The following is a 14,218-nucleotide window of genomic DNA, read 5'->3' on the forward strand; positions in this document are numbered from 1 at the left end:
CTCTCACAGAAGCATCAGAATAATGTTTGACCACATGTATGGGCATCTTGAGGCTCAGCTAAACTGATGCATAAAATTAACCATTACATCTCCTTCTAACCTAGGTCTTGAGCAATCATATCTCTTTCTTTCATTGAAGTTCCCCTCAGCTCAGTGCTGTCATGCAAGATTTTGTGGGCATCCACACCTTCCTGAGAATAAGAATGACAGCATCTCTGCTCCTATGGAGACTATTCCTTTGTCATTAAGAAAAATGTAATAGGCAGATGATACAGATCTTGGCTGAGGCTCAGACCTAGGTGCAAAGCTTGGCCCTCAGATACATGAACTGTATGGCCTTATGCAAGTGACTTCACCTCCCTGAACCTAAGTTTTCTCATCTGTAAAATGAGGACACTCGCTCACATCTTAAAGAATTATGAGGGACTTCCGGCCAAGGTGGCACATACACAGACACGCTGCGTCTCCCTCCACTACTGAGAAGGAATACAACTACCTCAAAACTAGAAACAACCAGAAGTTCCAAAAAAACAAACTGCATGGAAGTCCAGCAAAAAAAGATATAAAGAAGAAATACTCATCCAGACAGGTAGGAGAGGTGGAGCCAGAGTGGAGAGGATGAGATGTGGTGGTGGCAGCAGCAGCAGCAGCAGCAGGCCAGCAGAAAGCGCAGTCACACATTTTAAAAAGTCAGGAGGGACACTTGGGGAGTGTGCCCAGTGCCTCACTGGACCTCAAAGCTCACAGTCCCAGCCCTGGGGAAAAATCAAGCCTCATTGCTTCTGACTGTGCAGACCAGTGGGGGTTGGGGTGGAAGCAGAAACTGCCGGTCTCTCAGCAGAATCCGCGTTTTTAAAGGGCCCCCACAGTCCTAGAACATCTGCAGACCCACCCACTCTGGGAACAATGGCCAGGGAAGCAGCTAGAGAGGTGCCAATCTGGTGCGGAAGTGGGAGGGATGCCTGGAAAAGGGGTGATTGCTGGGCAGGTGGCATTGTTCCCTCTCAGGCCCCTCCTCTACATACAGTGCTACAATGTGGTGAAACAGGTTGCCCTGTACTGACTAATCCCTAACACTCCACCCCTTACAACGTAACCAGAGTGACAGCTCTACCTGGGATGCGGAGGAAAACAAAAATAGGAGCCTGTCAGAATGAGAAGACAGAGAAGTATGGCCCAAAACAGGGAGTGGATCAAGGTTCCAGTGGGAGAACTAAGTGACAAGGAGATAGCCAACCTAACAAATGAGGAGATAGACAACCTAACAGATGCAGAATTCAAAACACTGGTGATAAAGATGTTCACAGGCTTGACAGATATGCTTGAGTATGGCAAACGCATAAGAGAAGAAGTGAAGGCTATGCTAAGTGAAACAAAGGAAAATCCACACAAAACCAATGGTGAAGGGAAGAAAACCGGGGTTCAAATCAATAATTTAGAACATAAGGAAGAAAAAAACCATCAACCAGTGCAGAATGAGGAAGCAAGAAATTGAAAAAATGAGGAAAACTTCCCAAATTTTGCAAAGGAGATGGACATACAGGTCTGGGAAGCACAGGGGGTCCTGGGTGAGCTGGACCTAGAGGGGACCACACCAGGATGCATCATGACTGAGATGCCAAAGGTGAAAGATAAAGAGAGAGTCCTGGGGGCAGCAAGAGAGAGACAGAGAGTTGCCTACAGGAGGTGCCTATAGGACTATCAGCTGATTTCTCAGAGGACACTTTGCAGGCAGGAAGGGACTGGCAAGCAGTATTCAATGTGATTAAAGGCAACCTACGACCAGAACTACTCTATCCAGCAAGGCTATCATTTGGAATGGAAGGGCAGATGAAATACTTCCCAGACAAGGTGAAGCTAAAGGGGTTCATCATCACCAAGCCATTATTATATGAAATGTCAAAGGGACTTATTTAAGAAAAAGATCAAAACTATGAACACTAAAATGACAACAAACTCACAACTATCAACAACTGAATCTAAAAAATAAAAACAAAATCCAACTAAGCAAACCAGACTAGGAACACAATCATAGGTATGGGGATCATTTAGAGGGTTATCAGCTGGGAGGGGGGAGGGGGAGAAATGAGGAAATGGTGTAGGGACTAAGAAGCATAATTGGTTGGTACAAAATAGACAGGAGATGTTAAGAACAATATAGGAAAGGGTGAAGCCAAAGAACTATGTGCACGACCCATGGACATGAATAAAGGGGTCTAGGATTGCTGGAGGGAAGGGAGTTACTGGGCAGAGGGGAGCAAAGGGGAAAAAATTGGAACTACTGTAACAACATAATCAATAAAATATACCTAAAAAATGTAATGGAACTATAGGGGCAAATGTTTATTTGTTAAATGGCGTACTTAGAATTCAAAGAGTTTTCCACCTGGTGAAACAACAAATTCTGTTCTAGTAGGAATTCACAGGCCAATGCCCTTCTCCTGAATCCTGAAAGCAAATGACACCTTGTAATAAACTTTCTGTGTCAGCAGAATGTCCTTTAAAGAAGCCTCTAGGTTTTAGGAGTAAATTGGCTGATGCAATGGAATTAAAAATTAGCAGTTTATCTTGAGGTTAGAGTGACAATTTATCATCCAAACCAGTAGACTTTGAGAGCCAAGAGAGTTTTATAAATAATTAAGAGGTGTTAATTGGCCCATAGCCTTCACAAAGGGAATGAGGGAATATAATCACCCAAGGTTTAGGTGCCAATGATGTTTAAAATGTTGGTTGACATGGAGTTGTGTATTCGAAAGAAATGCTGGGTGTTTAGCTCCTGACTACACAGCTTGGCCCCTGAATGCCCAGTGTCTGTCAGAATTAGACTACAGCCAGCTGGCCCTATACAAAAGGGAGCTGATGTCCTTTTCTCTGAAACTGCTTTAGGCTGGATACATGTCCATTTGGTGTTTCTACCATTACATCTGTTTAGACTTGCCCATAGGGGTGCCATGCTCCCCTATACTTGCAAGGAAGAAGACAGTTTATGTATTACCTGCAGGCTTTTAGAAGGATTCTTCTCAAACTTCTGCATCATCAGCCTGCACCACACCCTGCTTGAAATGGTGAGAAAGTATAACCTTGATTTAGTTCCTTTTTCTTTCTTCCCCACTACGTATCAGAAAAACAAGAGGCAGCAGAGGAGGTGTCAGGGCTTTACCCCTGTTTTTTGAGTTCCTGCCTTTATGTAAACACATTTCTCATTTAGAGAGAAAATAATCTGCTTCTGGGGCTCACTTAGCCTTTGAAAAAATCAACCAGATGGAATTCATATATAAAATGTAAAATTATCAGTTTATTTTAAAACTACAACTATCTAAATGAATCCAGTCATTTAGTAGATATTTCCTGAGCACCAATGTCCCACAAGATGTTATAACTGGCCCTTATAAGGTGAAAGAAAACTGTATACACGGGTACTCAGGAGTAGACTGTTCCAGGCAGAGAAAACAATGGACAAAAGAATGACTGGCCTATCTTAAAGACAGAGAAGTAAGAGTGACCAGAAGAAGGAGAGATAACTGAGTGGTCTATGAGATTCTCTCTCAATAATCTGGAGTTAAGACCTAAGAGAAACTAAGCCTGGGAGCCATATGAGCAAAATAATTAACTATCCAACATTTTTTGTTCTCTTAGATCTATCTTAGGATAGATCACCAGAAAGCATGATCCCAGAATCACATTATCTCAGCTTTTCATTAGTGGCTATTCACCAACTCTACAGCGAATTGTAAGACATACTGTATGACTGTGTGTTCTCAGTCCTGTCATGTTTTGTCAACGTATCTCCAGAAGTAGAAATAACAGAGAAAGCATAGATATTAATTCTAGGATATAAGATAATGATACTAGGGAATTAAATATTATTACTGTTAATTAAGTAATATCAAAAAAGTCAAAAACAAAAAACCCTCAGTACATGTGCCTCTGAGCCTTGTAGTAGAAAGAAGTAGAAAATGACAGAAAAAAATGTCCTCTAGGGGACCGACATGAGATCCTGACCAAGTATCAGGGCCTTAAGTAGGGAAATGGTGTCATTGAGAAAGCAAGAGGGGAAGAGGACAAACTTGGTTCACCCTGTCTTGGGTCAGTCTTTCTGCTGTAGGTGAAGAGACCCAAATGTTAAATACGAGCTGTTGCTGGAAGCATGTTGCTGAAGACATTAAAGCTGATTCTGGGTCTTACCCAACTAACTGAGCTAGAGAAGATGGAAAGCTCTTTTCACATTTTTATTGGTTGTTTAGCATTATTTTAACAACCAAGCAAATTTTAAATCCAGAAATTATTGACCCTATAATTCCACCATTTTAATAAAATTTAATTCAATTAAAAATTTTTGTCTTTATTTCTAGTCTTTTTGCATAGACTTGTTTATATGTAGAATCATTGTACTAATTTTATAGGTACAATCTCTTGTTTTTATAAAGTTGTTGTTTTTGGAGAGAAGGAGAAAGTTGAAGCAGGCTAGACTATTTGGATAGACTACAACTCTGGTTTTTAAATTTTCACAACAGGATCATAACTCTGCCTTCTGTGCATCTTGTCTCTGAGCATATGGTTTTCTCTTTTATCAGCAACAGACTTCATGCAGATCAAGCACTTGTCAGAGAAATGGCCTGAAATCCAAAAGCTCCCTCATGTGCAATATGACAAAGTCAAATGGACAAGCAAACTGTTTATTCTTTTAGGTTTCCCAAACTATCATGACATTGTTAGATCAACAGAAAGTGCAATACCAGAATGACACTATCTCAGCTTTTCAACTTCACACTGTATTTTTGTAAAGGGTTGATACTGGAAGATTTCATGCAAGGGGCACTCTAGTTCCCTTTATACTGTGAAGTACTTTTACCTATGAAAAAACACTCATACTGTAAATGCATTGTCAGATTTCATTTCAGGAAAATGTTGCTTTCTGCAGAGCCTTTTCATATGCTTCCTTTATATAAAAATAAAACTATAAAATGAGAATGTTGTAACCCAATGTTCCTTGGCAGTTTGGCTCATCTGTTTGGAAAGTCAGCCACATTTATGATGCATTAAACCAAACATTTCACCTCAGATTATCTGTTAACATCTCCTCCTGTTCTTTATAAATAGTTTTCATTTTCATCATTAATTTTCCACTGTGTTTACTTTTACAAACCACATTAGATTCTCTATAATACATATAATATGTATCAAAGAAGTGGTACATATTCAAGGTATAAAGGAGTAGTTCACAGAGTCAGGACAATTCTGTGGACTGAAGGGGCCAAGCTTTCAGTGACTTCATTGTAACTTTCTGATTAAAGAAAAGAGGATATTTCTCCAGAGTACTGCTTAAACAAATACGGTGAAAAAATCTCTCTAGCAGTGAATTCATGCCTGACCACAGTAAAGAATAATTGGTCAGGGAAATAGTGGAGCATGAAGTCGGAAAGATGGTATGGTCAATCTGTAGAGTGCTTTGAACATCAAGTTCATGAGTTAAATTCCCACTCCACAAGTAATTTTTGAACAAGAAAGAGGCTGATGAAATAGCCTCAATAATTATGACCAAGATGGCACCATCAATAAATCTACATTCTTATGGAGGATACATCATCTGTTATACGGTGAGAGTTTGTTTTAGACATTAAATGTTAAGTTGCAGCAGGATGACTTGGTGGGAATGCCCAATCAATTATCAGATAGGCATCTGGAGCTTGATATCAATGTCAGAGAGACAGATTTGGAAATTATCCACATATGAGAAGAGGTAAGTGCTCTGGGCTCATTCACCTTCAATTGATATTTAAAATAACCCCAGAAAGCTGTAACATCCAAAAAGAAACAGATTATAGGGCATAGAAGACAATAGGACACTTGAATGTCCTCTAAATTAAGTTTCCTCTCAGTCCAACAAATAGGCTAAATTTAGAAGTGTTAGTTGCTTCATTACTAGGATTAGAGAGTTCCTGAATAATATTTTTTGTCAAGGTGCTGCTAAATAATGAAGCTGAAACACTGAACCAAGAAGAAAATATATGCTATCTATAGACTGAGAAAACAAATTCTGTAGGGAATAACAAAAGAGCAATACTGCCAACTCAGCTGGAGAAAAATGAATAGGAGGCAGTGCCTCAAGGTTGTTCAGTGACACCCTTATATTGCAAATATTACCCAATGTCAAGAGAAATAAGTGCACACTATAAGAAAGTACGGCCCCTCTGTTAATCACTAGAGAAAATGGGAGGAGAGGGAAAAATAAAGGTAACACTGACACCTTTATAACAAAGGTAAGACCATTGGGATATGGAACTCAGACACATTATAAATGAGCAATGTAAGTTAAATTCAAAAATAGCCTGGTGCTAATGGTATAATGTCAGAACTGGTTAGCCTGAAATTGGCTGGGTGTAAAAAAGAATGTTGCAGAATGGGAAGTTCAATGTGACCTATGGGGAAATGAATATTAGAGTGTAGAGATGAAGCTATAAAAGGTAGAACTAGAAATTAGGGGACAAGATGACAGGCCAAGGAATTTGAGCTCCATCTTGAAAGAAATGAAAATTTTCACTGCAGCTTCAACCTGAGTCTCGGCAAGATGAGCTTCAGCACATGCTCCAGCTGCTCCACAAACTACCGGAGCCTGGGCTCCGTGCAGTCTCCCAGTCACCAGGTCCGGCCGGCCAGCAGCGCGGCCAGCGTCTATGCAGGCACCGGGGGCTCGGGCTCCCGGATCTCGGTGTCCCGCTCCACCAGCGTGCAGGGCAACTGGGGATCCGGGGGCCTGGCTGCAGGGATGGCCAGGGGTCTGGCAGGCACAGGGGGCATCCAGAGCGAGAAGAAGACCATGCAATGCCTGAATGACCGCCTGGCCTCCTACCTGGAGAGGGTGAGAAGCCTGGAGGCTGAGAATCAGAGAGTGGAGAGCAAAATCCGGGAACACCTAGAGAGGAAGGGACCCCAGGTCAGAGACTGGGAGCCTTATTTCAAGATCATCGAGGACCCGAGGGCTCAGATCTTTGCAAACTCTGTGGACAATGCCCACATCGTTCTGCAGATTGACAACGCCCGTCTTGCTGCTGATGACTTCAGAGTCAAGTATGAGATGGAGCTGGCCATGCGCCAGTCTGTGGAGAATGACATCAATGGGCTCCAAAAGGTCATTGATGACACCAACATCACTCGGCTGCAGCTGGAGATGGAGATCGAGACTCTCAAGAAGGAGCTGCTCTTCATGAAGAAGAACCATGAGGAGGAAGTAAATGGTCTACAAAACCACATTGCCAACTCCGGGCTGACTGTGGAGTTGGATGCCCCCAAATCTCAGGACCTCAGCAAAATCATGGCGGACATCCGGGCCCAGCTGGCTGTGAAGAACCGAGAGGAGCTAGACCAGTACCGGTCCCATCAGATTGAGGAGAGCAGCACAGTGGTCACCTCGCAGACCGCTGAGATAGGAGCTGCTGAGGTGACACTCACGGAGCTGAGACGTACAGTCCAGTCCTTGGAGACTGACCTGGACTCAATGAGAAATCTGAAGGCCAGTTTGGAGCACAGCCTGAGGGGGGTGGAGACGCGCTATGCCATGCAGATGGAGCAGCTCAGTGGGATCCTGCAGCACCTGGAGTCAGAGCTGGCCCAGACCCGGGCAGAGGGGCAGCGCCAGGCCCAGGAGTATGAGGCGCTACTGAACATCAAGGTCAAGCTGGAGGCTGAGATTGCCACCTACCGCCAACTACTGGAAGAAGGGGAGAACTTCGATCTTGTTGACGCCCTGGACAACAGCCACTCCTTACAAACCATCCAAAAGACCACCACCCGCAGGACTGTGGATGGCAAAGTGGTGTCTGAGGTTAATGACACCAAAGTTTTGAGGGGTTAAAGGCAGCAGAAGTGGGGGATCTTTTTGCAGGGCAGGAGGCCAATAAAAAGCTCAGTTCATTAAAAAAAAAAAAAGAAAAGAAAATTTTCAGAAATTTGTAAGGAAGGGGAAAAACAGATTTCTATTTATATTAGAAAAGGGGACTCCAGCACAGGAGCATGAAGCTGCTTGGTGTGGGTCAGAGACTTGAAGAGCAAGGCCAGTGACAGGTTTCTGAAATGAGTTGAACACCTGCTACTGAGGAAACCATTGGGTAGATGGGTGGTGTGGGAGGGATATTGACCATTATTTTTCAGTAGAATCCTGGACTTTAGAAAGCAATCCTATCACATGCAACTTTTTAACCACCATCTGTCTTCTTTCATTATGCCTTTTTATAAAGCAGCCTATCAGGCAATACAGCTTTCTAGCTAAGGAGTCATAAGCAATACCACCTCATTTAGCAAATTAAAATGTAGACTCTCCAGGGTTTATTGTCGAGTTTAGGAAAGGATGTTAATGCATGGACTTCTGATGCTGTCTTCCTCGATTTCCTCTGCCTTTTGAGAGTTTCTCTTTGGATTGGCTTGTGCCCAACACATTGTTCTTAGAGGTTGTGGAGTCTATCTTTAAGCTATGATTATACCCGAACAAAGCTGTTACCATGCTTCCTTTTAGCACTGCCAAGATCTCTTTGACAATTAAGATTCAAAAAGGAAAGCTTGAGAGAGACACCAGATCTTCTAAGCTTAGCCCCCGTAGCAAGCCTTCAGGCACACCACAAATGTATTGAAACATTTGAGCATTTGTGAACACATATAGACCTCAGTTAAGTTCAAATCCTAACTCTTCTAAAGAGTTGTGTGACCTTAGTCAGGTCCTCAAAGGCTCTAAGTCAGTAACAGCTGACTCAAAGGGGAATGCAGACAATTTAGATGTAACATGTGAAATGCAACTGACTTATATGCATGGGCATGCATCGTGGTTAGTGATTTAATTTGGCTGCTAGCAAAAAAGACCCAGCTCCAGTGGATTAAACACACAAAGGCTTATTCTCTTACAGAAGAGAAGTCCAGAGATAGGCAGTCCAAGGCTGGTATGTCACCTCCAGAAGTGTTCAGGGACCCAGAAGCCTCCTATCTTCAGTCCTCAAAGTCACTGCATGGTCAATATGGCTGCTGAAAAAATGAAGGAGAAAGTCATCCCTCCCTTCTCGGGATCCTTCTCATCAGCCAGAACTTAGTCACAGGACCATACTTAACTGTGAAGTACACAGGAAAAATCTAGTTTTTTAGCTGGGCTCGCCGCCCTGGATTCTTTTACCCCTCCCCTCCAAAATAAAAGGGGAGAATTGACATTTAATAAGTAATTAACACAGTCTGCTACAATTCTTATTAAATGTTAGTCTCCTCTCTTTTGAAATGAAAAACATTCAACATAGAATGTATTATACTGTTTTTATTGATCAGTGACATAATAAATGGTCATGAAGAATATTTCTGAATCTTTTAAGAAATTATTGATATTTCATCCAAAATGTTCAATGTTCCTTGACTTAGGCAATAAATTTGTGCCAGAACAAAAATCCATCTGTCCTGATTAAACGAGATTTGGTTTGTTTTTCCTTTTATTAGGTGAGAGCTATATTTTTGTTTTGTCACATTTTGCTTTGGTTTTCATTTATAGCACAAATCTTAGTTTGAATTCCAGATATAATCATCTCCAACCATTTTCTTAATTGGTTCTTTTACTTGTACTTTTATTTTAATAATTCTTAGAGCATTTGCACTTCAAATTCTTTTGAAATTTTAAGGAGGTTGAAATAAATAAATCCAAAGATTGAGTGCTTCTTGTTCAGAATATTTCTTTGATTACTCTTCAACTCCAGTGCTTAAATAATTAATAGAGAAGTTGAAAATTTTAGCTTCTAAGACACTGTATAAAGAGAATTACCATTAAACTAATGTCAATGATGCCTTAATATCTGGGAATATAATAAAAATTTTTATTTGTTTCAAGTACAGCACTACTGAGTAGCTAATGAACTATACTGAAATCCATTCTAAAGAACATTAAAAACTTACACAAATTTCCAGAACTAAAACTGATTGTGGCCAAACGCTGTTAAGGAACTAAGTCTAATATGACAAGAAACAGGAATTGCAACATGACTGCATTTAATAAAATGGATATTTGGAGAGGAAAAGAAAATCACAAGAGAAATAAAAAAAACTCAAGATAAAAAGCAGAATGAGGCCTGTGATGCTATTTAGAGGGCAAAATGCTAAAAAGTTGACAATAAAGATTACTCAGTGGTTTAAAAAAAATCAGACTTGTAAAATTCATCTGGCTAGGACAAGTGAAGACATTTTTTACTTCTTTTTTCTCAGCTACCCACTGTCAGCGAGAGCATATTAGGAGGTGAAGAAACAAGCTGAGGCCAAAGAATGAGTTCTGATCACCTTCACGTAGAAAGAAAGGCAACTTTTAAACGTGAATCTGCTGTCCTTTTCACCACACACATCTAACCTGATTTCCCAAGACACACTCCAATTCCTTGAACTGACTTCTGTGTCCTCACAGACCCACAGCTGGGACGTGCACATCTTCAATGTGTGTGTACATCCCGGCCTTCACATCTTCCCTCATCATCTTTCCTGCCCAGGAAGTCTTCATGAAGCTATATATCCACCATCCTCTCAAGACCTGCTAGATCCCTACATTTTCTTATGTCACTGTTCTCATTATAAGCCTTTTTTCTGAATTCTCCTGTACTCAGGCTCCTCCATACAACACAGCGTGTGCACAGACATAGCACTGGAGGTTCTTTTGCATATATAGTGACGCTTTGGCTAACAAAGATAATTGGTTCCGGAATCACATATGTTAGCTGAAACGTGATTTCCCATAGGTTTCTATAGACAATCATTTAATTCGTTCTGGATGCTGCCCACTATTTAAAGATAAGTTTTATAAAATAGTAAAATGCACACTATAAAAGGGCAAAACCTCACCAAGGTTGAGATGAACAGCTACCCAAACGGATGAAGGAGAATGGAAAGTAGAATGAAAAACTGACCATCTTTACACTATTACAGTACACTGTCATCAAATCCAAAGCAGCTTGTCATCAGGCATCTCACTTCTCACTGTGTCAAACATAAACAACCCACTCGGGTTGGTGGGTCTCCCTGTGTGATGTGGTCAGCTCGTTTCTTTGTTACACACATGCAGACGGAAAAGATAAGCTCCTGGAATGGCCCAACCATTCATGTTTGCTGCTTTATGTTAGTACGCTTCCACTAAAACATTCATTAGCTGAGTCTGAAAATAGCAGAAAAAAATCTTTGTTAGCCGAGAAATTTGTTAGCAAGGTCACCCATTAGCCAAGATATCACTGTATTGGTCTTTGAACTAGAGGGGAAGTCACATGGGACAGAAACTACATTCTATGTCCAGATGACCTAACTGTGCCTGATGCAAAGTTGAGCCCAGGTAGTGGCAGATATAGACAGGACAATATAGAACCCCGCCCCTGTATGTATGCTTCCCCCCCCCCCCCTTCTTTTTGTGTGTCATTAAATATGTGCAATTATTAACTGTCTCCCAGGAATAATCTACCACTGGCACCTGAGCATTTTTTTATTTTCTTGGTGGTTCTCCTCCTGGGAAGCAAAGCAGCAGGGAAAGGAGGGAAGTGAGTGGAAGGGTTTGAATTTGAAAGACAGAACTGGTTTTGCTGTGAAAGACTTTGCCCTTTGACATACTCTAAAGTATCTTCTGCTTCATCCTGTCACCATCGCATGGCCATTTTATTTGGTATTTGCCAGGAAGTCTAGGAGTCCATTGCATTTTATGCCTTTTTTCCCCTTCTATCGCTCAATAAATCGTCGGCAGCCGTCCGTCTCGAGAGACGATGGTGTAGCTTCTTAAGAGTCTATCTGCACCGCCGAGAATGGCTGTGCAGTCCGACTCGGGAGTGACACGGTATCTGTCTCCTCCCATGTTGAATCGACATCTTGCGATGACGCTGGAGTGTCCTCTCCAGTGAAGCTGAAGCTACAGAGCCTGGGCAGGGTGATATGGAGGGTCTGCTGGGTGCGCCGCAGGAGTTGCCGGTGTTGACTACAACGTCAAACCGCCTTAGGGACTCCGGCTCCGGATTTTCTGTCGGGGTTTACTCCCTTAGCCTTTCCCCTGAAGAGGTATGCCGCAAGGCAGCGGAGGTTTTTTGGAGTCAGAGTTTTCCTTCTCTGATGTGCCCTGACTGGAAGATCGAACCAGCGACACTTAGCTCGCAGGCCGACGCTCAATCCACTGAGCCAAACCAGCCAGGTAAATACTGATTGAACATCCACTCTACCTCCTAGGGATCATCCTCCACACTGGAATCCAGCATTGATTAACACAGGCAAGCCCCTGCAGTGGGTTGAATAGTGGACCGCCAAAAGATTTGTCCATCGGGTACCTATCCATTCAATCTTATTTGGAAAAAGGGTCTTTGCAGAGGTAATCAAATGCAGGATCCAAAGGTAAGATCATCCAGGATTATGATGGGCCCTACACCCAGTGGTAAGTCTTCAGAAGAGAAGGAGAAATAGAAACACCAGCACAGAGAAGAAACACAGGGGGAAAGGCCATAGGAAGGCAGAGCTTGAGTGATGCACCTAAGAACCATGTGGGCTCAGGACTGCCAGCAGTCCCCAGAAGCTGCAAGAGGCAAGTCAGGATTGTACCCCAAGCTTTCAGAGAGAACTCGCACTGCCAACACCTTGATTTCAGACTTTTCTCATAATGAATAGAGAGAGTCATGAAGAGAAAGGCTCTTCCCTTATCGCCATATTGTCTCAGTTTCTTCATATTTTAAGTTTACTGTGATTTCTAACAATTTTTTTTAAGATTTTATTTTTTAAAATAATTAATTAGCTAATTAATTAATTAATTTTAGAGAGAGAGGGGAAGGGAGGGAGAGAAACACCAATGTGTGGTTGCCTCTCGTACATCCCCAACTGGGGACCTGGCCCACAAACCAGGCATGTGCCCTGACTGGGAATCGAACCAGTGACCCTTTGGTTTACAGGCTGGCACTCTATCCACTGAGCCACACCAGCCAGGGCTGATTTCTAACTTAATTATCACAGATATTTGCTATTGCCTACAGAGAGTTTAACATGTTATTTCCACATAACAACTATACATATCTTCCTCCCTCCCCACACTGCTACTCACACACAATCTGGGAAAATTGCATATCAAGGAATAGAAGGGCTTGCCAGAACTTGGACAGGAAAATGGCATTAACACGTTTATTAAAGGTGAAGGAATAAAGCCCATTCATAAATCAAAGTGAACTAATTTAAAAATGTCACCCTGGGAAGGAGTGAGAGCAGAGATGAATGGTCTTTCAACAGACACGGGGGTGGTGAGACGTCTGACCCCGAGTCAAACGCCCCAGCGTTTTCATCCTGGGGAAACTGGGCTAAGGGAAAGTGTTCCACTTTGAACAGGACACTGAGGGGGAAAACCCCCTAAAACTGAAACGTTAAGGGGAAAAAAGGGAATTTCTCTTTATTTTGAAAAACCGTTTAAGAGCATATCCTGAAAAGAAAATAAGATGACACAGAAGATGGTCAGCTTTTGAAGCTGTTCTCCAGCGGGTAGTTCTGAGAGAGACAGGACCACTAGGAAAAGAGAGATCTTTCACAAGTGTAGCATCCACCTTGAACCAGAACCTTTCGTGCAGTTTTCTTCTTCTTCAAAAAAAAATAAAGATCTCTAGTCTGTATAACAACATGATGGTAAGGCACCAAACTCCTTAATCAGAACAAGACTCATAGCAGTGGGCCTCTTCCAGTGGAACAGTCAACCCAGGTGTCCTTCACGTGACATTTCCTTCACACCTACATAGCCTACAGCTACATTTCCAAACAGGTTTAGCAGTCGTAAGATACCTTTTGCATCCACTTATAAAAGAAATGAGTCCTGAGGATGTAATGTACAGCATGGTGACTATAGTTAATAATACTATATTGAATATTTGAATGTTGCTAAGAGAGATCTTTAAAGTTCTCATAACAAGAAAAAGAAGTTTGTAACTATGTGTGGTGATAGATGTTACATAGACTGACTGTGGTGATCATTTTGCAAAATATTAAATCATGCACACCTGAAACTAATATAACATTATATGTTAATTATATTTAAAAATGTTTTTTTTTAAAGATATCACCTTTTATATTTTTAAAGAAATTCCCTGTAGATGTTCCCCTTTTGGAGAAGGGGAACTTGTACTTTGTTTTTATCTAAACTGTAACTCCTATAACTGTGAACAATACAAAAATGAATCAATTCCCATTAAATATAGATACTTTCAAACAAAAGATTCTG

At 41.7% G+C, this 14,218-nt stretch overlaps 1 protein-coding gene and 1 pseudogene across 1 annotated transcript in view; both read left to right on the plus strand.

The window, feature by feature from the left end:
• The first annotated feature begins 6,568 nt into the window (after positions 1–6,568).
• On the plus strand, positions 6,569–7,852 carry LOC150007765 (keratin, type I cytoskeletal 18 pseudogene; annotated as a pseudogene).
• Positions 7,853–12,507: 4,655 nt separating this feature from the next.
• Positions 12,508–14,218, plus strand: part of SMLR1 (small leucine rich protein 1) — a 31,663-nt gene continuing 29,952 nt past the window's right edge. The window contains 1 exon segment of the mRNA XM_090280831.1: positions 12,508–12,550. Within this exon segment, the coding sequence (XP_090136957.1) occupies positions 12,508–12,550 (43 nt within the window).

The sequence above is a fragment of the Furipterus horrens genome, unplaced genomic scaffold (genome assembly GCF_987537825.1).
Source record: "Furipterus horrens unplaced genomic scaffold, mFurHor1.1.pri manual_scaffold_6, whole genome shotgun sequence".
Classification (NCBI taxonomy): domain Eukaryota; kingdom Metazoa; phylum Chordata; class Mammalia; order Chiroptera; family Furipteridae; genus Furipterus; species Furipterus horrens.